This window comes from Branchiostoma belcheri, unplaced genomic scaffold (genome assembly GCF_001625305.1).
Source record: "Branchiostoma belcheri isolate BF01 breed outbred unplaced genomic scaffold, Haploidv18h27 scaffold95, whole genome shotgun sequence".
NCBI lineage: Eukaryota > Metazoa > Chordata > Leptocardii > Amphioxiformes > Branchiostomatidae > Branchiostoma > Branchiostoma belcheri.
This window is the reverse complement of record NW_017804631.1, coordinates 1,094,613-1,121,193: the sequence shown is the minus strand read 5'-3', so window position 1 is coordinate 1,121,193 and position 26,581 is coordinate 1,094,613. Positions and strand designations below refer to the sequence as shown.

Genomic DNA, 26,581 nt, shown 5'->3' with positions numbered 1-26,581 from the left:
TACTGTATATCATGCCTTAGACTTTTCCTGTAAAATTAGTCAGAGATCTGTTTCAGTATCTGTATCTGTATAGCCGATATAACATCCTTTCAGCGTAACACACCAGCAGAAATGTCCTGTAAGTATAATTTTAATGGCTAAAACTATATTGTACCTTAATTCAGTAGGCGTCACAAATGATCTGTGACCATGCTTTGAACAACTAGAACTGTATATTATGCCTTCAATCGGTAGACTCTTTCTGTTAAATTAGTCAGAAATTTCCTATAAGTATAATTTGAATGGCTAAGACTATATTGTACCTTACGTCGGTGAAGGTTAGACATCCAAGTAATATGATACACCAAAAAGCAGTTACTCAAGCAACTGGATATGATTTTGGAAATGGTCAGAAATTTCCTATAAGTATAATTTGAATGGCTAAGACTATATTGTACCTTACGTCGGTGAAGGTTAGACATCCAAGTAATATGATACACCAAAAAGCAGTTACTCAAGAAACTGGATATGATTTTGGAAATGGTCAGACCTTTCAGCTAGTATCCACTTCATGTCTAGCTTTTGTCAGTGACTGAGAGACCAGAGGAGAAATGCAGGTTTATAAGCACAAACTATTGATTTAATGTAACAGTTCTTGATTGATTGATTGATTGGGATTGATTGATTGATTGATTGATTGATTGTATGTGTAATTTCGAAATTTTAATGTGTATATCAGTAATTCGTGTCGTCGTGAGTACCGTCCCACGGTGACCACTTTGTATATTTGTTATTTTGGTCAAGGGTAATTAATTTTTTAAACTAATTAGCACATTGTAGTTACAACCAATTCAGGGCCTATGCCCTGCGAGATGTAACATGTGCAAGACGAACAATAAACCAGTATTATTATTATTATTGGGATAGTTGTGGAATTGTGGTACTAAATCCCGCTTTTGTGTGACTCAGCAGATTGGCATTAGATCCTACATGTATGTGTAGCTTGTCAATGTTCAGTTTTGCCGCTATTAGCCTCATCTGTACGGTAAAGATTGTATGATAAGCATAGTAGACCTAGACACCAGTGGGTGGATTGATGGTTTGTCTATGAAGTTTTATCCAGCTAGAACATTACATAACAGAAAAAAAATGAAGCAACTGGATCAAATCTTTGAAGAGTCCGACGTTTCAGATAGCATCTTTCATAAGTGACTGGTTGATTGAAAATGAGTATGGAGACAAGGCTAACTTGTATATAATCTAGTATCTGAATTGATATGTAGAAAAGAAAAATTGAGTAGATGCTGTTAGATCTTTCTAGTTTCTAGTATGTTGATTTTTTATCCTGTTATGTTTTATGTTATTGGTGAATTGCTTTTGCCTACCTATTGATATAAGATCATATAATGATTGTGTATTTTATTTGTTGTATCTTGATTTTCTGTTTATTAATTTTTGATCATTATATTAGTTTCGTATCATTGATTAATATTTGTTAATTTTGGAAAAGGAGGGCTTTGTATTAGCCTTGTAGGCTTCCTCCCTCCTCCTGTACATATTTTTTTCCTTTTTGTACAAATTTTCTTTACTAAAGCCAAACCAATTTGATTTGTTGGTTCTGGCATTATATGAAAGATACATACTGTGGTTACCTGGAACAGAAATTAATGAAAACAAAGCCTAAGGACCACCTTTAGCCCTTGGTACACTAATGTTGCAATTTTATAGCAGGAGGGATTTAGACTCTTGTCTGACCATATATATTCAGAATGTGTTTGAGTAAGAATTAACAGAGCAGAACATATGAGAAGGTAAACATTATGCATTTGCTTTGCAAATGTTACCTTAAGTTTCTAGTCTGTGTATAATGCGAATAAACAGAACAAAACAAGCCTATCAGACCACAATGACTGTGGTATATGATAAAGCATGTCGGCAGAACATACTGCACCTGTGCAAAACCCTCATTTTTCACGGTTTTTGTTGGATTTTTGGTCAACGTTGCATCAGAATTTTGCATCAACATTTGGAAACTACAGACGGTGTGTGTGTTAACCTTATATGCACGAATATGACCTTATATGAGACGTTCTGCTGAAGTGCTATGCACAATACATAATTTCGCAAAGGGGCAGTACGTTTTGCCAACGTGCACAATGATGTATAACTTGTTTGATGATGCAGAACGTAAGTCTCATTTCTCACTCTGACTGAGACACTATCAGTTAAGCAGATCGTATTCAGTAAGCAGAACAGATGAGGTGATAGTATGATACGTTTGTCACGCCGTGAGTTGATGTACGTTAGCAATGCTAAGTACCTGATTAAAAGTAAAGTAGCCCTGATCATGTATCTCTTACTATGATGTTGATAAAGTGACTAATGATACGTATCATGTCAATGTCTAGTCATGTCACACAATCTTGTTTTAGCATCAAGTGTGAAAATGTAATTATTTGTGAATTGCTTGGGGGCAAACACTTGTTACCCTTGTCAATTACTTCAGGTGCAGATCATCAAATAATGCGGATCATAAAAGTACAAATCAAAACTAGTGCCAAATAGCTTTAAAGTTAGCTTTTTCACATCATTCCAATAGCAAGTGTAATCGATGTAAAGAAAATATTTAGTTTGATGATTTCTGAATTTGGAAGGCGTGATGTAGTTGCAAGAATATAGTTTGAATGGAGTTAACAAATCTTTGTTCATTAATAGAACACAGTGTACACAAAAAAGAGTCATTATGAAAATGTACTGAAACATGAAAATGTACATGGTATACCTACATGTAAGATCCTGAATATTGTTGGTTTAGTCATTATGAAGCTCCAGGTATCACATATTATGATTCTTTGGAGAGAGGGCCAAACCCCTCTGAAGAACAAATTAAAAAATATATTACAATGTATGAATGTATGAACGCAAGAACATGGAGTCTGGAAATTTTGGTTTTTAGAAGAATGCACAATGTACTATGTGGATTATGAGAATGTGCATTGTACGGTACTTATCCAATATGCCATATTAACTCAGTCACTTACAAGCTACAGATATGTACTATATGTACGTACTATGGTCCTTTCTATAGAACATCTCACCCCAATCCTCTATATTATACATAATCCAAAAAAATATTACAGTGTGTGAATGTGTTGAACGCCAGTTTGGAATTGTACGCTGGTCGTATAAAGCTCTGTTATACAGTGTGATTATCATGTGATAAACCATCACAATATACCTATAACGTTATATATAATTATATATATTCAAGATGAATGATTGTATTTGATGTTTGTATAAGCTTTATATTGCTGAAACAGATGTTGTATTGCATGAAGTATGTAATGTTGACATGCAGTATATATGTTTGACATGGAGACTTTGTGAACAATAAACAGGCAACTTTACTACCTAGCGGAGCTGTTATTGATATATATGACTTAATGCCATATCATAATTTCATATCATTATATACATAAATACTGTTTAATATCTTTGAAACACGTATTCTGCATAATTTAGACTTTCCTCTCTTGATAACGTATCTGACGTCAAACATGCCCATATCTGATACTGAGTACAGTACGCTTAATCACACACAATTCATCATTGTATACTGACAAATGTGCGTAGAGATGTTTGATACCATATCACACCACTCGAAACCATTAATATCAGCATACCGCTAGCCTGACTACATCACACTTCTAGCAGCCCTTCCACTTGTCAGGCTTCAAGAAGCTCACTGGTGGCCAACACCTCTAAGTCAGGAGAATCATCTTAATCCTGTCGATTTATGCACAATATGTGCTAACATGGACCAATTGTTGTCAGACTGAGAACTTTCTGTTACCATAATGTTTGTTGGAGGCTGTGATGACTGGTTTCCATAGTGACACAGAATTCCTGAGCTCCTATTGGACTGACTTAAACTGATAAAGAATCCGGAACTACTATTGGTAGTTCTGTGAATAGGAATGGTTCTCTTGAGTTAGAGATGTTATTATGTATGGCCAATCAGACCCTATAGATTTGATGTGACACCATTGATCAAATTTACATAGTAAAATACTAATGATATTTACATAGCAAATGACTATTATTTTTATTTTTTATCTTATTCACATGGATTTGTGAGCATCAGATAGCAAGCACTATAGTTATGGAGAGGAGTCAGTAGACAACTTCTCAGCGTAGATGACAAATGTGTGGGACATTAAAAAAGTTTGGTAAAAGTTTTAAAACATGAGTTTTAAAACATGTGTCAAAGACAATACTTCGTAACAAAGTGTGTAGAAGACAGCAAGCATATGTATTGGGCAACATATAGATCAAAACATGAACTCAAAAGCAAAGATCTTGAAAATATCTTGGCAATAATCTGCCACAACCCAATGACTAAATGTCCACAAACGCTTTACACTATACAAATCCATGTTCTCTACAACATTTTGTCTTTTAACGTATGCTCTTCTGCTCCCACAGATTTTATGATCATGAAGACGACAAGCCCTGGCTTCTAGCAACCACACTTCATCGTTTTAAACAAGCTGTTTCTTTATACGTCAAGTCCACATCTCTTAGTTTTCCTTTGAGCAAAATGCATCCACACGAAAGTCGTAAAAACGCACTTAGCTTTTAGAGTGAGGACAAGATTCACGCAAATGGATAAAACCATACACAAGTGGCCTCAAATATAGTATACATCAACACAAGACCGACTTCTGTTCAAAAAGATACAGCTTCAAGTAGTTTAGAATGTATTTGGACAGAATCCAGCCGCCCGAAAATCGCAAAGTCCACTTAGTTTTTAGAATAACGCAGTGTGGTTTACGACGAGCGATCCACAGCCCTTGTAGCGGAAGTATCAAGCCTTCGGATAAGGCTGCCAAACCTCGGTAGTAGTTAATCCTTTTATGAAATTTGCACATTCAGGAGAACGATAGTTGCTACAGAAACTTCCCTTCACAACTTGAACCGCCTACAGGCGACAGGACGTGACATTTTATAGTCTTATGTCTAGCCAAAACAATCAAGAAGAAGAGTAAGATAATTCACTACGTAAGTCCCGGGTGTCGTCTGTACATTCAGACAAACTATGCTCGCAGCAAAATACATCCTCACAACTTGACAGACTGCAGATATGACAGACATTTGGTAGTCTTAATAGTCACACAAAGCAATCAGTACAGAAAGTGGAAGCGCATTCTTGAGTGTAGTTTGGACATCTCGGCAAACGATAAAAGTTCTATGCGCAAATACTGTCGTCCGTGAATGATAAAGCTCACTAAGTTTCATGGTCTCTATGTTCAGGCAAAGGAACTAATCAAGAATAAAAATGGAGGCACAGCCCTGGATGTTATCTGTACACCCAGAGCAACAGAATAACCTGTAACTGGAAAGGCTACAGGCGATAGGAAATACTTTTTAGGTCTTAATGTTTAGCCAGAGCAATCAATCAACTTGACAGTATATAGATATGACAAGCAAGGTAAGGTCTAAATGTTTTAAAGGATTAAAGAAAAAAGAAAATAGATATTTAGAGTATTGCCGTTCAAGCATTCATGTAAACTAATTTCTCGTACAGAGTAAATCCTCACAACTATACGGCGCCTACAATAGATACGATAGACGTTTCATCATGGTGACCGGTGTGATGTTTAGCCAAGGCAATCACGAAAGAGAAATATAAAAAAGGGTCGTCTTGCATACAGTTTGACGTTTGAACAAACAGGAAAGAAATAATTTCTTCGGAATAATTATCTTTAACTGGACAGGCTAGTAGTCAGACGATATGAACAACGTTTCATGTTAAGCCAAAGCAATCAAGAAAGAAAATAAAAGTTACCGTAGCCATACAGTTTCAAATCACGAAGAGAAATAAAATCCGAAATAACGAAGTCTTGCATACAGTTTAACGTTTGAACACCCAGGAAAGAGATACTTTCTTCGGAATAATTCTCTTCAACTGGACAGGCTAGTAGTCATACAATTAGGTACCCCAACAGCGTTTCATGTTCAGCCAAAGTAATCGCGAAAGAACATAAAAGTACAGCCTTGGGTACAGCTTGACGTCTGGACATCCAGGCAAAAGATACTGCAGAATAATTCTCTGCAGTGGACAGGCGACTTGAAAAAAATTTATGGGCTTGATGTTTATCCAAAGCAATCAGAAAAGAAAATAGCAGTGCAGTCTCGGGTGTCATTTGATGTTTATCTTGATAGAATCTGCTGCTGCGTATGTCAAGAGCTTTGAGCTTGCGTCCGTCTATAAAGTACTCGCTGCAGAATAATGTCTAGTATATCCTTACAACTGGGCAGGACAGACCTTTGATAGTCTTAAGTTGACTTAACGTTTAACCAAAGCAATCAGAAAAGAAAACGAAGCTCACTGCTGGGTAAAGTTTGTCTTGATAGAATCTGCTGCTGTGTATGTCAAGGTCTTTGATGAGCTTGCTTCAAAAGTACTTGCTGCAGAATATTAGTATATCCTTTAATAATACAACTGGGCAGGCAACATGACAGGCCTTTGATAGCCTAAACGTTCAGCCAAAGCCATCAGAAAAGAAAACGAAGCTCAGTGCTGGGTAAAGTTGGTCTTGATAAAATCTGCTGCTCTGTGTGTCAAGGTCTTGGAGCTTGCGTCCACATATAAAGTACTCGCTGCAGGATACATATAGAATACAACACGGGGTATTCCGTATCGCCCGAGGTATCGGCCCGACCGCGAGTCGGATCGCCCGAGGCCGCAGGCCGAGGGCGATCCGACTCGCGGGAGGGCCGAGACCGAGGGCGATGCGGAATACACCGTGTTGTATTTTATTTATACCATACCCACCAAAGAAAACGCGCCTTTCAATGCAAGATGAGCCCAAAGTTGGTGCCACTAAACCCTAAAATGCAACAACATCAATTCCAACGTCCGGATTCTGTATTCGAATTTTCGAAAGGGGCACACGCGGGTAGGGTGAAACGCGTTCGAATCGTCTTATGGAAGCCATGGAAGCGTTCGATAACGGGTTCCGGATCGGGCCGTACCGTGAAGTACGGCCCGGTCCGAAACCCGTTATCGAACGTTATCGCGGCCCGGGTATGGTATAATAGACAAGTATCTCCTTACGATTGGGCAGTATGACAGATGTTTGATAGCCTTAACGTTCAGTCAAAGCAATTAGAAAAGAAAACGAAGCTCAGTGCTGGGTAAAAAGTTTGTCTTGATAAAATCTGCTGCTCTGTGTGTCAAGGTGTTTGAGCTTGCGTTCACATATAAAGTACTTGCTGCAGAATACTAGACAAGTATCTCCTTACGATTGGGCAGTATGACAGATGTTTGATAGCCTTAACGTTCATCCAAAGCCATCAGAAAAGAAAACGAAGCGCAATCCTGGGTAAAATTTGTCTTGATAGAATCTGCTTCTCCGCGTATATATTTTGAAGATCTTTGATCTTGCTTATAAAAGAAGCTGATCCGACGCTTGCTGTTTATTATACACCGGTATATAGGATCTCGAAAATAGACGGATATGCAGGTGAAGGTATCAAACAGCGCTGGTTATTTCGGCTGCGGAAAGACATCGCCGGAGTAAAGCCTGTGGCGTCACGGCGTCGAAGCCCTTTGTGGGCGTGCCGACTTCCTGGCTAGACTTTCGCCTCTCAGACCCGGCGGTCTGCTCGGTTATCACGCAAAGAGCGATGGGAGGGGCGGGGCGGCGGTGTGATGACGTCACCGCCGCGTCATCCGCCTGCAAGAGTCGCGCCGATCTGACGTGACACGATCTCGCACCGGTGTTGCCCGTGACGTAAGACGATCTCGCACCGGCGTTTCGCGGGCACAGAAAGGCGGTCGGGCTGCCGACTACCACGTCGGAGTTCTTGGAGATCTTACGGCAGGACGAAACGTCCGTAGAGGCGTCGGTCAGCGCGGTGGTTCTATCCAAGTGTGCGCCGAGACTGTCCGGTCTTTTGGTGCTCTTGGGCCCTTCGCGGTGAGCCTCTGGCAGACGGAATATGTGCACGGCAATCCAGTTGATGACCGCGATCTTACTACAAGGAAAAAAAGTAGACTTCATTTTAGTAACAAAACATTCATAAGCAACTGTATTAAATTGTATGTGTAATTGTAAATATCCGTTTTATTTCTGTACTTGATTGTTTGTTTATTTATTTATTTATTCGCATATAATCAGAGAGAAGAACAATAGAAAATTGAAGCAATAACTCCAGAATATATAAATGACTTTTAAATCTAAATCTTGTATAACTTGTGTATATTTGTTGAAGGAGGCCTGAAAGATTAGCCCCTTTTGGGGCTAAAGGGTATCTCAATAAACTGAAACCTACGATACGAAACAAGAAACCATTTTCCGTCAGCGACATCGCATGTTTTCCTAGCAGATATCAGTATGCTATGGGATAGGGTTGATTCAACTTACTAAAATTGTCAATTCCGCTATTGTTGAAGATAGCGATCTTACTACAATAGAAAAGTAGACTTAATTTTAGTTAGGAAATAAGGTGCTGACACTAAAAAAAGTAGGGAGAATGGCAATAAAGGAAGGGTCACATACAATCACAAACGGACGTCTAGTCTCCAAGTCATGCATCTGTACTGCCAAATTCTCTCGTCTGCATTGGGTCCCTATCGGCAGTTCTTTCTGTCATAGTCTGCGCGAAAATTGCACGGCAAAAAAGTGCGATAGCCTGCGCTGAAGTGACCGTTGGGTCTAACAAATCACATGTTTGTTTGTTTGTTTGTTTATTAAGGATCTCTGTTAGTGTGAATTTTACACTACTCTTCCTGGAGTCCTTAATGAATAATCAGATAAGTATTTGGACAATCGCACACCGGGACATGCCCCTAGCCCTACTCTTTTTCGAAAGGTGTGGTGGGATCTTAAACGTGCATGGGGTGTGGCTCTCCCCAAACGCGGGACCTCCATGTAACGTCCTATCCGAGGGACGTCCCTACCCGAAACTAGGTACAAATGTACAAATCAGACCTTACCGTAACTTCCTGTAGAGCTTGGTGCTACAGAAGCCGTAGATTATAGGGTTGATTGCACTGTTGAGTGCCGGAAGGTTCTGGATAATAAGAGAGGCCTCCTCCTTTGCCGCCGTGTCCGGAAGTACGTTGTAGTTATCCAAGATGTCGAACAGGAAGTACGGACTCCAGCAACAGATGAAAGCTAGACGGGGATTGAACTGGAAGTTACTTCTCTTACCATTTGATACAGAACAAGAAGAACTTTATTGCACGACATTTGCACATGGCAAATGTATTGCAAAGCAGATGAATAAAGTACAAAAAGTATAGAATAGGACCTAATAAATCCTCATTACTCAAACAACAACAAGGGCTAACACAAGTCTGTCTTTGATATCGTGTTACAATCGAGTGGGACTAATCAGGAGCCCCGTATTGAATACTAGTAATTGGTAAAATAATTCTTTGTCTGTGGTACTGAAATGGCTTCACTGTGAAGGAAAAAACTACTGACATATCCCAAAGAACACAAATACCCACTTTAGTCAAGCTCCATGTATTCATCTACACATTGGTGGCCAAAATGGTGTGTGTACGTGTGTGGATAGTGTTCAGCACCAAGGACAGTGTCTGGCGTATCTGTATGTGTGTGTACGTACGTGCACGTGTGTGTGTGCGCGCGATCGCGCCCGTAGGTTTTTTAAGGAAAGCTTTAAGCACCAAGGACAACTCCTGGTATCTTTTCTCTCTCCTCTTCCCCTTCTCTCTGTATCAATGAATATCTTTGCATCAGTAAAATTTTAAAAACATATAAAAATAGAGGATACCTTATAGTGTACAAAGGAGCCTTCCTTTCGATATATCATCTATCTACACAGGACCCCTCTGACTACATGGCTAACTAGTGGCACGTTTTGACATGAAACGTACCCAGAATGATGGCTACAGAGAGTTTGATGGTCCTGGCCTTGGCTCTGGTGGTAAAGCCGTTAGAACTGCACCGCCGCTGGGTGTCAGGCGACCATTTTGTCTTCTTCAGGGGGTCCCGGACGGCAAGGTTGTGGGTCTGTAGCCAGATGGTGTCTTGTTGTTCTGTAAGAGGAAAATGTTTATTAATAGTTTATTAATTTGAGTGTTAAGATTCTGTTTGATTTATTGATATTGCAACACTGAAATACATGTGGGACAAAGGCAGTTGTTGCTGGCGTTGTGTCCCACACATAGAAACAAATACTGGACAGACAATACTCAATTTCAATCGAGTTTCAAGTGATTAAAGTCGTTTAGAGTGCCCTTCCCAAGGGCACAAGATCGGTGGCATGTCAGGACTCGAACCCGGGACCTCTTGGTTCCGAGTCGAACATTCTGCCGTTACGCCACACGGCCCCACAGTTTCCGATTGTACGACATATGTGACTAAGACCTAAGTAAGGTAAACGCTCAGGTGAAATCTCTCACCACTCGGCGCGCGGCTGCGGGGAATGTGGCCGTCATACGCCATGCCTTTCCCTCTCTTCCAAATCTTCACGATAATGGCGATATAGCAGATGCTGAACAAGAAAACAACATGTTTAGTAATACTCAATCACTGTGCAAAGTTCTCTTCGGCACTCAATTTTTAAAGACTACGTCAAGATGATTAAAGGAATAGAAAAACATACATTTTATTTGATGATACACTAGCTAGCTGTACACAGATGAGTCGGTTGTACCTTGTTCTTTTTGTTGTGAACATAACCAATACGAGTCTAGATACGACAGCGTAATGTATGTTACGACCAGGGGTGGTCGCTTGGTTTCGTAAAATTTGTTGGTGATGTACAGCGCTACCGTACAGCTGGGTGGCGGTGAGTACCCGTAACTGTGGTGCGAAAAACTGCAAGTTATTGAGGGCATTTTTGAATGCCTGTAGAGCCTTAGCTTTAACTATTTGTTCAGGTAGTTGGTTCCAGTCTCTAACAGTTCTTGGGAAAGAACTACCTTATAATTCCCAGGGGAATGAAGAACACAATAGCTGCGACCACGGTCATGTAGGGGACCCAGTACCAGGTGGCGCTTTGACCTGAAGTAAAAGCCTAGGCCTTATTTGCAGTTTCAATTTTACTATAATTTAAAACCTCTCTTTACTATCCTCTAAAATATAGCACACTACTATTCCTTGTATACCTTATAATTCCCAGAGGAATGAAGAACACAATAGCTGCGACCACCGTCATGTAGGGGACCCAGTACCAGTCCTCGGGCCACTCCGCCCAGCACTGCCGCTCGCCGTTAGGCTGCAGCCGCACCGCGAAAATCACCGGGCTCGGTACGGAGAACACGCACGCCAGGCCCCACGCCATGCCGATCATCACTTTGGACTTGTGTTCTGGGATGGTGGGGGATAGAAAGATAAAAAAATCAACAACAACATCATCAATACTATATCTCAGGTAGGTCCTGTCCTTGGTGCTGAACTCGCCGTTCTCCTATCCACACTCACACACATGCCGATCACACACACACACACACACACACACACACACACACACACACACACACACACACACACACACACACACACACACACACACACACACACACACACACACACATAGAATATGTAGGGCTATCGCATAACGTATGTGACCAGGCCCGTAATAAAGACAACAGTTTGGTTGAAAGCTCATGTCTGTCAAGTACATAAAATAAAGAGTTGTACACATGAAGAAAGTCTTTCTGAAAATAATAACCTGTATGCTTGAATGTCTGGTTTGTCTTAAAAGAACACATCAGTAAAGAACTTCAGCTTTTATAAATCTTGGGATGACTAAAAAATAACAAGTCAAGTTCAACTAATCATTTATTCCTTACCTCTGATGAACTGGAGAGGGTGCACAATGGCGTCATAGCGGTCGATGCTCATAGCAACCAGAACGTATGTTGAGGCATACAGCAGCACCGCCTGGCGAACGAAATAAAACCTGCATGTCAGTCTTAGTGTGCACATGTATATCTGATATTCAAAGCATGTTCTAAAGAGTTATGTTTTAGTTTTCAGTTTGGATATACTTCTGAGAAGACACTGATGTTTATCTATGTTCATCTTCTAACATAAATTAGGTCGTATCGTAGGATTTTCAGGCTTTCCATTAAACATGCAACTATTAATATTTTTCATTTCCTTTCTTTTTGATGTCAATCAGACACCTTCCTCAGAGCTTCTGACTGGAGTACTGCTAGTCGCCGCTATATGTAGCCAATACAATGTAGGTGGGAAGAACACAATCTCAAGCGTGGCTACGTTTACTTTTTATTATTATTTCCAACATGTAATCACAAGACGTGGTTTATTCAACTTATATTAATTAATGCCGCCACCAACGTTTACTTGTTGTGTAAATCCTATGTTGTACTAATGTGATGAAGTTATTTTCGTAAGTTGTATCACAACGTTTTACCTGTGTGTATTTGACGATCTTGCAGAGCGTGTTCCCTGCTATCCACTCCACCACAAACCTGTGCACGATCTCAGGTAGAACGTTAAACAGTCCGGCACTCAGATCTAAGGGAAGCAAAGACAAGGGTTTGTAAAACAGCAACAGTATCTTCCATACAAGAAGTGTGTGTGTGTGTGTGTTTGGACTACCGAATCACATGCGGGTGCACAAAAGATGAGGAGAAGAATGCATGTAGAAGTTTTTATCGACAACGATGGACAACCAAGGGTTCAGCACCAAGGACAGGGCCTTACAGTACTTGTTTAACAGTATTCACCTGAAGAATTTTCTTGTGCACATTACTTTTGATAAATTTTCTCGTGGTGCACCAACTACCAAGTACCCAATACCAGCTCACGTACCAGAATTATCAACCAAGGATTGAGGTGTTCAAACTGTTTTAAACACCTAGAACTACCGTAGACTGGAACTCACCGCTGCAAAGTACATAGATAGCGTTAAACAATGTTTAGGCTTAGATGTTCAACGGATAGGTGTTAAAAGTCGTTCGGTGTAATGTAGCAAGTTACGGCAACACCGCGTGCCACCAAAAGGCGACTATACCTGCAAAACCAATAGTTGTATCTACATATACGGTTGTGTCGTACCTGCTATGGCGAGATTGAGAATGAAGAAGTTCATCCTGCTGCGTTTGTTCCTCTCCAGCCACATGATGAGTAGCACAAGACTGTTTCCCACCACGATAAACACAAACAGAACCCACAGCGTCACCAACTGCTCCGTCTGCAGGGGGGAAACAAGGATGGATGAGACAAGGGGAAACCGCGACGGGGGCCGACATCGTCTACCAGATACCTTTAACCCAGTGTTGACTTCACACTTCAAAGAAGCCACGTGACAAGCCTCACTAGATCAGTCTACTGAGGAAGACCAGAGTGATTGGTAGAAAGCTCTAAGTGAAAGAACTTTTCGTGTTGGATCTAAAGTTTTAACTCTAAACATGTAATTACCAACACAGATGAACTTTCATGATAGTATGAGACAAGGATGGCTTGTTATGTAAATAAGGAGCTAATTTGCAAAATTAATGCACATGATGAGCAGCACCACGATAAACACGAACAGAACCCACAGCGTCACCAGCTGTTCCGTCTGCAGGGGGAGAAAAGGCGTGTATTAGTGTGTGGATATCGTTCAGCACCAAGGACAGGAACTGATATATTCGCGTCTCTCTGTCTCTGTCTCTCTCTGTGTGTGTCTGCGCGCGCGCGCGTGTGTATTAGTGTGTGGATATCGTTCAGCACCAAGAACAGGAACTGATATATTCGCGTCTCTCTGTCTCTGTCTCTGTCTCTCTCTCTGTGTGTGTCTGCGCGTATGTGTCTGCGTGTGTGTATTAGTGTGTGGATAGTGTTCAGCATCAAGGACAGGCCCTGGTATATTCGCGTCTCCCCTCTCTATGTGTTTGTGTGTGAGAGCGGATGCGTGTGTGTGTGTGCGCGTGCGCGAGTGCACGTGTGTCAGTGAGTGTACGTATGCGTATGTATTAATGTGTGGATAGCGTTCAGCACCAAGGACAGGACTTAGCATATGACCTTATGTTTGTGTGTGCGCGCGCGCGTGAGCGCTGTGTGTGTCTGTGTGTGGATAACACAAGGCTTGATTCTATTAAAAACTTCAAAAGATACACGTACAAGGAGAATGTGAATTCGAAGTCAAGCCGTGTGTATGTAGGCACTTCAACACGGAAACACAGTCTTGAAAAGGAGTCACATAGGGTGACGGTCACGCCTGGTAAAATGCTAGTATTTCACTCTTTACGGTACTATTTCTTCTGAGCAGTATAATTCTCCATTGAGTCAAGATTTTAAGATTAACACTTCGTCCTACCCGATCAGTTAAACCAGGATGTTTTGTGGTTGTAATATCACATAGCTTACATGTAGACATATAAAGGAAGAGTCTGTTGCTATATCCTAGTATGCATGCACAGATAAATGTTAGATATATAAGAAACGCATTCGGCCGTTTATCAAGAATTCACTACCACTGGGAGTTTCATCTTCACATTGTACCCATCTTCTTTCATGCTCCCACACTCTGACCGGCACACATTGAAATGATGTCTTCATTCTCAGAACTCTCATAGTTCAGTACCTTATACCGCACAACCTCCGGCGGTAAATTTCCCTCCCTTTTCTGGATACGATTGTCGCTGAAAACTTGATCTTCCATTTCCCCCTCCTGTTCAGCAACCTCTGATATTTACGGGTACCCGGCGGCGTCGCCTTGGACACAAACCCCGGCAGAAAGCCGGATGAATGAGCGGTGTAGAGAGCCAGGCTTGCGGCACCGCCCGTGTGAGCTATCGGCGCACACAGTCCCCGGCAGGTGCTTTATCGCAGTAAGGCCCACAGGAGATACTCTGGCGCACAGTAAGCCACTAATACAGGTCACCTGCCGTTCCCTAAAGCACGGTATGGTGATGTATAACTCAGTCATAACAGGCCAAGGTGGAGTGGGAGGGAAGCACAACTCCCTTTGCCTGTTAAACCAACATACGATTGTGATAGTGATGTTTTATTGCGTCTTGTATATATTGTCTTGTATCTATGTACCCGGGCCACTATGAAAAGCAGTTCTAAGGCACTGAGTAGTGCTACCCTGGTTAAACACAGAAATAGCTATAGGATGGAAACTTCTGTCGACTGTTAAACCACACATACGATTGTGATAGTGAAGTTTTATTGCGTCTTGTATATATTGTCTTGTATCTATGTATCCAGGGCCACTTTAAAAAGCAGTTCTAAGCCACTGAGTAGTGCTACCCTAGTTAAACACAGAAATAGCTATAGGATGGAAACTTCTGTCGACTGTTAAACCATACATACGATTGTGATAGTGAAGTTTTATTGCGTCTTGTATATATTGTCTTGTATCTATGTACCCAGGGCCACTCTGAAAAGCAGTTCTAAGCCACTGAGTAGTGTTACCCTAGTTAAAAACAGAAATACTTATAGGATGGAAACTACTGTCGCCTATTAAACCATACATACGATTGTGATAGTGAAGTTTTATTACGGCTTGTATATATTGTCTTGTATCTATGTACCCATGGTTCACTCTGAAAAGCAGTTCTAAGCCACTGAGTAGTGCTACCCTAGTTAAAAACAGAAATAGCTATAGGATGGAAACTTCTGTAGCCTACTAAACCAACATACGATTGTGACAGTGTTGTTTTATTGCGTCTTGTATATATTGTCTTGCAGAGTGGCTCTGGGTACATAGATACAAGTTGTATCTATGTACCCAGAGCCACTCTGAAAGGCAGTTCTAAGCCACTGAGTAGTGCTACCCTGGTTAAAGAACACAGAAAATAAAGATAGATAAGAAAATGCAAACAAAAGAAATGCAAACACTGTAGATTAATGGAAGTTTTTTTGCAAGCTCGGAGGCTAATTTCAAGTACATATAACATTAAATTTACGTCAACGATAAACCCCAGTCTAATAGATTAGAACTCTTGTAAAATAAGATAGTTGATGATTAAAAATGCTACCTTGTTAATCTTCCTTGTTAACAAGTGCGCCGATAATTGAGATCTGTCATGCAGTTCCACAATGAAGTGGTTCAATTAATTATTTAACACGGACCAATTAAATCAATTACCTTTAAGATCAGGTTCTTGAGACTTAAAAGACCTGAGGCTTTATTGAGAAATTCCATTAGTAGTGTACCCTCGGGTACAATACTTGTCCCTAGGGCACACCCCTTCTTCCGAGGGCGCAACATTAGCCCGAGGCCACACCACTAGTCTTTCAGGACTTCTCGACAATTCTTAAAAGAAAGTAGCAAACATACATGTAGAGTAAATTCGTGGCACGGTGTAACGGGTTAGTCGGTGTAATGCAGCCAGCTGCCGCCGCGCCGCGTGCCTGCGAAGCTGGGGTGTTATGTCGAAGGGGGGTTATACCGGCTATACAGATACAGATGAAATGTTGCCACTATTATTACCACAACACTATTGCAGTCCTACTGCACAGTGGGTACAATATTGCCTCTGGCGAAGTCGAGATGAGAGACTTGGTCCCCACCTTCTGTGTTTATTGCAAACTTTTTCCTGAGAGCTAATTGCAAATAAAAGACGAGCTAACTTATTTTCATCTAAGTCGGGTCCTGTCGAGGGAGGAAATGGATGTAAAGTGCCTTTTCCTGGGGCAAAACACTGAAGCCTTGAGTAGAAGACGTCACATATACATAAGCACTCTGTGCTTTTTGCCTAATACTCAATAAATATATGTGAATGAATAAAAAAATAATAACACTACAGCCTGCCAGGGATTCGAACCCACAACCTTCAGATTCTGAGTCAACAATCTGTGAGAGATGTTCAATGCAAATCAAATATCGTGTGACAGGCTGAATAAAAGTTCTAAACGGGAACTATGCGGCTCCAGATGTCTTACTGAGGGACAACTGCGTGTGCAAGATGTCGGTAGCTTGAGGATATATATACTATATGTATACTATAGACAAATCAAATATCTTCCTTATATCACTATCGAAGACGTTAGACCTATGTACTAAAATAGGTGTAAAGTGCATTTCCCTAGGATAGAACACTGGGATTTGAACCCAGAACCTGAAGATTTTCAGTCAACAACCAGTGAGAGATGTTAAACGCTTTGTGTCAGCGAATCAAATATCGTTCATATATCACTATCAAGGACGTTAGACCTAGGTACTAATTTTCACTTATGTCGAGTGAGAAAATAGGTGTAAAGTGAGATTCGAACCCAGAACCTGAAGATTTTCAGTCAACAGCCAGTGAGAGATCAAATATCTTCCATATATTACTATATCGAAGACGATAGGGCCCAAACAAATTGGCAGTAAAGTAAAGAGCTGTATCTGTCATGGTTGATACCTGATGTGATATGACGCAAACACCCGCAAGAACTGCCAACCTATCCGCACATCAAGGGGCAACAACACAACATATAACGCTCAAAATGGCAAAGGTATAAGCGGAATCTATAAGATATACCCTCTGTGTGTCAGTTAGTGGCAGCTTTATTGCTAGTTCATGGCAATTGACAATTTACTAGCGAGGTAAGTGCAGAACTTAAGAGAGTATTAGTCCCTTGCGAACGTTTAACGGAAAGCGATTTAAAGACAGTATGTTTTAGAATGGTATGATTCAGCAGTAGGTATCTTGTAGGGGAGTACAAAACGCCCCTGGCGAGTGCTTGAAATACGTCTGTTTTAGGCTAAATTGGTTGATAGGATGAGATATTCGCTTCTTTATGTTGGCTAATCTTAAATTGAATGGTTCTGTACCATCAAATCTTACATTAGGCTTAATGTGAGAAGGCATTCAAGGCTTAGAGCTGCTTTGTAGTATGAAACGCTTTAGAACACGGCACTAGATTTGTTAACCTTGGTTCATGGCCACTTTGTGGCAGATTGGGTTGCAACATGTTTGAAACTTGTGTTGCAAAGGGTTTGTCAATTTGACACTCGAATAAGAAAGAGGATGAAGTCCAGTTTATTATAGTTTACGTAGTATAGATAGAAATATTATTTCTACCCATATTGTAGAAACGTTTGCTAATTTTGAATGTATGACTAGTACTGAAAAATGAATATTTCTTATGCGTTTTTCTGCCTTCCAATCAAGCCCACATCCACCTACACATATAACATCAAGCCTAACCTTTGTATTAGATTGGTTCAAGGACCCATGTATTAGTTTATTATTACAAGCACTGACGATATAATATATGTACTTCACTACTGCGTATGCCTGTACTTAGCCTAATAGGGCATCAATGTACAATAAAGGCTAGATATATCCAATCTTTGATATTATAACCTTTCATATTATGCCGATAGAAGCAATAGAAGTTATGTCAAGGATCCTGCATTTGAAATTTCCTTCCGAGAGCCAAGTCTGAGTAGAAGTCTAATTCATTTGGAAGACGGTATTCTAATAAACTGCGCCAAACAATCTCGCTATATTCCTTATATTGTACTGTGCTCTCTCTATGTTGTTGAATTTATATTTCACTCCATCATTATACAGTATACATTCCTGGTGACATCCTACGACACAAGACATACTGGGCCACAACACTGTCAATCATCTGAAATCCAATCTCCGCCCACTCACTCTAATACGGTTGTATGACTCAACTTGCTCTTACACCATCTAATCCTTCTAATGTTTCTAACTCTGAAACTCAAACATGCAAAAACCTTACACCAGCGCTTCACAAAACAATAATTCCATCCATGTGAATTCGAGGGGATTCATTCCTCAAGCTAACCGACATCTTGCACACACAGTCGTCCCTCAGTAAGACATCTGGAGCCGCATAGTTCCCGTTTAGAACTTTTATTCAGCCTGTCACACGACCTGTTTCATCTGTGTCTTCTTCAAGTGTACAGAGGCTAAATGACACAAGTAACATGAAGTTCTCACTTACATACCTTTCCAGTGCATAATGCCCTGATCAGTTACATGACTTCGTAGTGCTCTGATCTAGTCAGTACAAGATGTCGGTTAGCTGAGGAATGAATCCCCTCAAATTCACATTGAATACTTCCATCCAGAACGTAACAGACAAACAAAACACAAACAAACAGCCATACCTGCCATAAGGAGTAGATCATCTTATTTAAGTGCGAAGAAGTAAACAAACAAACAAACAAACACACACACAGACAGACAGACAAACATCCATACCTGCCATAAGGAGTAGATGGTTCCCTTCAGACTCCCCCCTGCCTGGGTGGAGACGTTTGCTGTCTGGTTCTGAGTTGGCAGAAAATCCGAGACCGTCTGTTCGTCCTCCCGACTGCCGTTCGCCATGGTTACAGACTGGCTCCGGCTGGTCTCTTGACTAATCAATGCGCACATACAAAAACATATTCAGCAAAACAAGCTCATGTACGGCACATTCAAAGGCCCGGTTACTCTCCGAGCAGAGGTTTGGGTTCTGACTTATTTTTGGCGTGTTTTTAGGCTTTTCTCTATCGGGCTTTTCTTTTTTGCACTAGTATCTTTTTTTTACGTTAGCGCCAAAAATAAGCCGAAACCCAAACCTCTGCTTGGAGAGGTTCGCGAACGGAAGACGTTCTTGAGACGGTTGTACATATGTCGTACAAAATTCAGCTACGATGTCGCGGAAATGTCTTAGATCCTTGTAGGCGGTTGGTTCCATCACAGCCTCACGGCATCAAAATACTACTACGACCAACGACGGATGTGACCACACCGCAAGTGATTTCTAAGAAACAGTCGCCGACTTCTTCTGGAAAAAAAGCAACACCAAGCAACGAAGCCCTCACAGCTTCATACGGAACAAAGGAGCCTAACCGCTTCCTGCAAATACCTTGAGTAAGCAGTTAAGACGAAAGGCTATAGCGTTCTATATCAACAACGTTAAAGATACCTCTGTAAGGATGGAATCTGGACTGCGAGTACAGAGTACACTTCTTACCAAACACGGGTATCACGGTCTGAGCTCGCACGCGCATGTGATTCGGTGAGCCGCGCCTACGACTTGCGCAATGGAGTTATGGAAACACAATTCAATTCGTCTTGGGTTTAACATTCGCTTTGTGAGTAGATATCTCTTGTCTCTTGGCTTGGCTTCGTGTCCGAATATATTCTATAGTAGATATATGTAAATATGAAATATGTAGATATATGTAAATATGAAATGCTATGTTCTAGGCAGAGTGCTAAATGGCGTAAAAGATACCAAAAAGGGAACGAAAGGGATCAAATTAGATAAACGAATTGGCGCAAAATATGAAGCAATACGATCAAACCAAGATACATGTAGATTTTGAATAGCACGGAATGCACTGAAACAGAAATTGTTGCAAGACATCGTCGCATACAAAAGATCCGACTGATACACAATTGTGATAGAATTAATTATTAGTGAAACTTTATTTTCCAAAATCATACCCGAAGGCTAATTGCTTTTACAATCATTTATACTACTCATTGCAATACAGTAACAGGAGACAGGTAACAACTGTCTGGAGAATGTTACGGCAAATGTTTCACACAACATTTGCCGTAACACGTTATAACCATTGTATGTAAACCTTAACATTTAAATGCTGGTGCCAAATAACCTTCACATTTTCAGCAGAAGTAGGTAGGATTATGACAGGCAACCATGTACACCAGACAACGCTATCTCCTAAACTCAGGCGTTTGGAGTAGGCTTTAATTTGGTACCAATTCCAATGGATTTTACTTTTATGATGGGTGTCGAAATGTGCGTATTGTCAATGATTATTAATCATAAGAAAGACGTAAGTACTGGAAGATGTAAGATAATCTAAAATTTTCCAACTTAAGGTTAAAATTACGGATAATCAGTGATGGAAATGAGGCTTATATTATAATGCTCAGCATTCATAATTCATTGAACATTTAATGATACAGAAACACGTGTGATACGGGTTATGAAAGTATATTGCATTTTAATTACTAAAATCGTAGTCATAGATTTCATTTGGAGTTCAACACATGTGTGTATGAGACTACATGCATCACCATCGTGAAATGATTATATGGTTGTTGAGCCATTGAAAATAGTACTCCGGCTCCTGTCCTTGGTGCTGAATGCTTTGCGCGCGCGCTCACTTGACTGAAACTGGACCGAAATACTAGTAATTTACTCGGAGTGACCGTTACTCTAGATGACTGCTTTTCAAGGCTATATCCTGGTATCCTGTTGAACTGCCTCCACAGAAACGACTAGAAATTTTCCTCGTACGTGTATTTTGAATAGAAGCCAGCGTTGTGTTATCTACACACACACGAGCGCTCACGCACCCACCCCCACATACACACACACTTGCACACACAAAAAAGGTCCTGTCCTTTGTGCTGAACACTATCCACCCCCCCACCCCACCCCCACACACGAAAACATAACCTAGGCGAAGGTAATTGTTTTCAGTCTTTTTAACTGTCAAAATTCCAGCCCTCACGAATCAGAGTCAGTTCGCGACCTCCTGCTGCCAATACAAATCATGATAGAAGACGCGCGTGAGAGAGAGAGTCTAGTATCCCGGGTCCTGTCCTTAGTGCTGAATGCTTTGCATACAAAAAACACACACGCACACACACACACACGCACGCACGCACGCACGCACACACACACACACGCACACACGCAAACACACACACAAACACACACACACACATGAAAACATAACCTAGGCGAAGGTAATTGTTTTCAGTCTTTTTAACCGTCCTCACGAATCAGAGTCAGGTATAGCGACCTCCTGCTGCCAATACAAATCATGATAGAAGACGCGCTGAGTTCGCGGATCACCGGAAGCCACTTTGCCGAAGCCTCTGGTGACTCCATTAAGAACCTGACTCTCAAGCTTTGCCGTTATGGACCCTGGGCAGTACAACTACACCATTAACTTAAGGTACTGTAAGGCCATGTTGATTTGATTATATGGAAGACATCCTCTGGGAACCTCAAAACTGATGCGAGCGTGCGAATGAAAAAAAAAGTCGCAAAAGAATTGAAATCTATGTAGTCATGAAGGTAGAACAAATGTCACAGAGAACACACAGAATATGGTATGGCAGAAAAATAGACTCTTCATTTTCCTTTTTTCACATTTCCTTCTTTTCCTTTGGAATTCTATGGCATTAGCATCGTTTTCCAATATTTCAATATTTTTAATTTATGGCAAATATCTAATCATTTAGCTGCTGCTACGATTTATAGTATGGTCGAAAACTTTTTTTAAACGGCCGCAAATTCATGCGCGGGCGAGGCACTGCGTGTGTACAATACTGTTTCCAGATCCCAGAGGACAATTACAGTGCGCCAACTCACACTGCCTGGCGTCGAAGGTGTCAGCACGAAAGTATACACAAAACAGCTTGCCGCTGCTATCTAGCACCCCTTGGACGATACATTAGTAGTTTAAAAGCATCATAATAGGCGGCCCTCTCTAGAAGACATGAAGCATAATTGGTCTTGAATAGCCGACTGTTCACCTACTACAGGGGCAGAGCTACCCAGAGCACCTGACTAAGTACTTCTCCTAGTGGTACCCAGGCCCTTGAGAGACATATACATGAGGCCCATAGTCTCTGTCTCTAATTCACTTGTCTAGAACTCACTACCACAAGACGTCTGTGGTCTGAAAAATGTCCACACTATGCATGATGTATAAAATGACTAATAAACTGGTGGACGTACCAACCACTAAGTATCTGATACCAGCCCAGAAAAGAACAAGAAACAGTCATGCCTTCAAATATCAGAGTTATCAACCAAGAATTGAGGTGCTAAAAAACTCGTATTTCCCAAGAACTATCGTAGAGTGCAACTCGCTGCCACAAAGCACAGTTGGGGCATCATCACTGGAAAGTTTTAAACAACTCCTGCAATTTAATGTGCAAAGATTGAGTGCAACAAGTCATTCGGTGTGATAAAGCTAACTGCCGCCGCGACGCGTGCCTGCGAAGCTGGTGTGTTACGCCGAAGGGTGGTTATACCGGCTATACAGATACAGAAGCTGGTGTATTACGCCGAAGGGCGGTTATACAAGCTATACAGATACAGATACGTTTAATAGAAAAATGACATATCACTTACCTATTACAAATCCCTGCCCACTCAATGCTTTGAGGGTAGGGATTTCTGTATTTGGTACATATCAATGTTTGAAACAGCTATCTTGCTGGCGGCTGTGGCTTACGTCTGAGACCGGGTATGTTTTCCCGGTTACTCCAGGCTACAAGAACGCAGTTTACATGGACGTGATTTGTGTACATGGCTTAGGTACATGGCAACTTGAGGCAGTTAGCTTGATGGAGTCGCTACGTTTAGAAGTCTTCCCTAAAAACAGGCATTACTGCAAGCTAAGCATACTGGGTCTCAAGGTACGGGTTATTAAGTAGCCACTTTTGAGGCGAAGGCACGAGACAAAAATAAACTACAATTTAACGGCCTTTATTGTAGATAACGGCTGTTTTCTAGATATCTTAAAGTCCTCCAGGCAAAATTGTCTATTTACACATCTCTCTCTTTATAAATATTCACATCTGGAGAAAGAAGGTACGATTGGATTAGATTTTGATCCTGTAAATTGACGGCAGAAAGTTTCGGTATCAGATCATGCAAAATCAGCGTTTCTATATTTAAGAGTTGTCCTTGGTTGCTCTTTCATCAGACAAATCCTAGCATGTATCGGGGCTATGGATGTCTTAAAACTGGGCAAATCAAGCAAAATCCCCGTTTCTATATTTGTCCTTGGCGTCAAATTGCTCTTTCCTCAGACGAACCCAAAAATGTATCGGGTCTATGGATGTCATAAAAGTTCATCTGTGTTGGTAGTTACATGTTTAAAGTTAAGACTTTTGGTCCAACACAAAAAATTCTCTCACCTAGAGCTTTCGACCAGTCACTCTGGTCCTCCTCAGTAGACTGACCCAGTGAAGCTTGTCACGTGGCTTCTTTGAAGTGTGACGTCAACACTGGGTCAAAGGTATCTGATAGACGATGTCGGCCCCCGTCGCGGTTCAATGTAGGGTGATGGTCTATGGATGTCTTAAAACCAGGAATATATTTAAAACTTTGCATACCTCACGTTCAATCACGGTGTGCAAGTTCACTACATCCATTACCTAATACAGAGGTACAGCACTGTATGAATGTAATATCAGTTTATAAAATGGGAGAATTATGATAAAATATAAATATATCTTATCATGAATTATAAAATTTCATTGGTTATGGAATAGTAGTCGGAATATCATATCTAGGACTTTTGAGATCAGGAATAGTCACTGTAGACTGTTCCACACCCTCCCAGTCCGGCATAGTCTCCATTTTATGAAATATAAAGCTTTATACCATCCTTCATAAGTTACAATAGAATCAATCAAAATGTATTGTAAAGTATGTTTAAACCTCGCCTCGCAGGGTGGTTTTAGAAACGCATTTCTTCAGGCCATTCCAGTGTGTACTATCGCTATAATTTTCTCTCCCATAAATCGACCTTCTTTAGTGTGCAGTTCTCTAAGCTACGCAGATATTCAAAATCTTTTTAGGCCTTCAGCCAAAAGCAGCCGGATGCAGGATTTGACCATTTCTTTTGTTGCCAGAAGGTCTCAAACTTTGGGGAACATAATATTCCGTTAGTCGAAACATAAAATGCGCGGGTATGAGTGTGCACATAGTGTTCAGCACCAAGGACAGGACCTGGTGTATTTGCATCTCTCTCTCTTTCTGTATGTGTGCGTGTGTGTGTGTGTGTGTGTGAGGAGGTGGTGGTTACGCCCTAGATTAGCTACCAGGCTTCGAGAGACGGCTGGAAAGAGTAGAAATCGGTCAAATAGAGAGATAGCATGCCGAGGGAGTTGGTCTGCTAGAGACTACATTTTGCCGCGGACCAACTCCCTCGGCATGTTATCTCTCTATTTGACCGATTTCTACTCTTTCCAGCTGCCTCCCCAAGCCTGGTAGAGGCTAAATACGCCCAGCACAAGTGAAGAGATGCACACGAAAAATCAAAAGGAATGCCATGTACAAATCCACCCGGGCAGTACCCTGACTAACCATTAGCGGCCAGGTTACCAGGGTCAGGGAGGAGGGTAGTCAGGCCAGGATAATTGACAATCAAGCTCCGGAAGAACCGTAATAACCTCTTGTACATGTACGCCCATGTGCACCTGTTTGTTCTACACTAGGTCAAAACCCGCAGTCGATACAAAAGTGGACGTACCTACTAGTAAGCATCTGATCGTACCAGCCCAGAAAAGATCAAGAAACAGTTATGCCTTCAAATATCAAAGTTATCAACCAAAATTGAGGTATTCAAAAACTCGTATTTTATAAGAACTATAGTAGAGTGGAACTCGTCGCCACCAAGCACAGTTGGAGCGTCATCACTAGAAAGTTTTAAACAACTCCTGCAATTAAATGTGCAAAGATTGTGTGTGACAAGTCGCTCGGTGTAATGTAGCTAGTGCCGCTGCGCCGCGTGCCTGCGAAGCTGGGTACGCCGGAGGGCGGTTATAACGGCTATACAGATACAGAAAGTATGTTTTAGGGTCTGTTCGTGAACAGCATAACTCAAAAAGTTGTGGATGGATCTGTATGACATTTTGTATGTTGAGGGGCGTGTTTCAAATGATGAAATGACAAGATTATGTGCTTCAAAGCGGCTTTGTGACACAAGTAATGAAATACGATGAATATTACGATCAGATATTATTGATAAGTTGACTTCTAGGTTTTGATATCTCGCTACTTTGTCTTGTCAACTTATTTTGTTTAATGCCTCATGAATGAACAAAACAAGTCAGACGTAAGTTGATGTAAGGCTATATCTCTCCATCTGAACAGCGGTAAATCTCGTAATCTTTCGATACCTACAGTGTTTTAGCGTCATCACGTCTGTCATACATGCCTACGGAGTGCCTACGGGTGCCAACTATCGCTGCATGAGGCTTTGTTTTATTTATTCCAACATTTAATCACAAGACGTGGTGACGGTACACACCTATTTTTATACCGTCACCAACGCAGAGAGCAATGTAACGGTACTCATTTTCACCTGAATGAAGGGAGAAAAGTCGTGTGAAGTGCCCTTCCCAAGGTCACAAGATCGGTGGCATAGCAGGGTTCGAACCCGGGACCTCTTGGTTCTGAAGCGAACGAGCGTTAAACAATCATGCAAACCTGGATTTGTATGTGCGACCTTGATTCTATAATTGGAATATGTTGTTTTAGTATGATTGAAAGGCAACAAAGGGTCATTAAAAGATGAGAAATTCGTTCATCTATGAAACTCACTGGGTCGCCCTGTGAGTCGCTCTATGAAATTAAATGAGTTGCTCTGCGGTCGCAGCTTCTAGTTGAAAAATGGTGTAAACAGGTATAAATCTTTGAACCGTTCTTCCCCTGCAGTTTTCAAATGTTTTTATATCCCTGACGGTATACAATGCCCACGGAGTAGAAGTAAAAGCTTTTTTGAATGGCAATTTGCCAAGCATCCCGCAAGGTAAACTTAAGAAAATACCAGCTAGACAGATACAGAAGAAGATGCAATGAAAGAAACGGAAACACAAAAAGACACCACCAGCGGCTACAAAGTTACTATAGTTGTTCCA

The 26,581-nt window shown here is 41.1% G+C and overlaps 1 protein-coding gene across 1 annotated transcript; it reads right to left on the bottom strand.

Annotated features, from left to right (window-relative positions):
* Positions 1-7,517: 7,517 nt before the first annotated feature.
* LOC109461671 (neuropeptide S receptor-like) lies at positions 7,518-19,276 on the bottom strand. Its single transcript, XM_019758051.1, has 10 exons — positions 19,151-19,276; positions 16,703-16,712; positions 13,050-13,187; positions 12,403-12,506; positions 11,816-11,906; positions 11,129-11,330; positions 10,431-10,512; positions 9,893-9,968; positions 8,984-9,164; positions 7,518-8,022 (listed from the first exon to the last, which is right to left on the bottom strand). Exons 1-10 carry the CDS (start codon positions 19,274-19,276, stop codon positions 7,518-7,520), a joined length of 1,515 nt encoding a protein of 504 aa, XP_019613610.1.
* Positions 19,277-26,581: the final 7,305 nt, after the last annotated feature.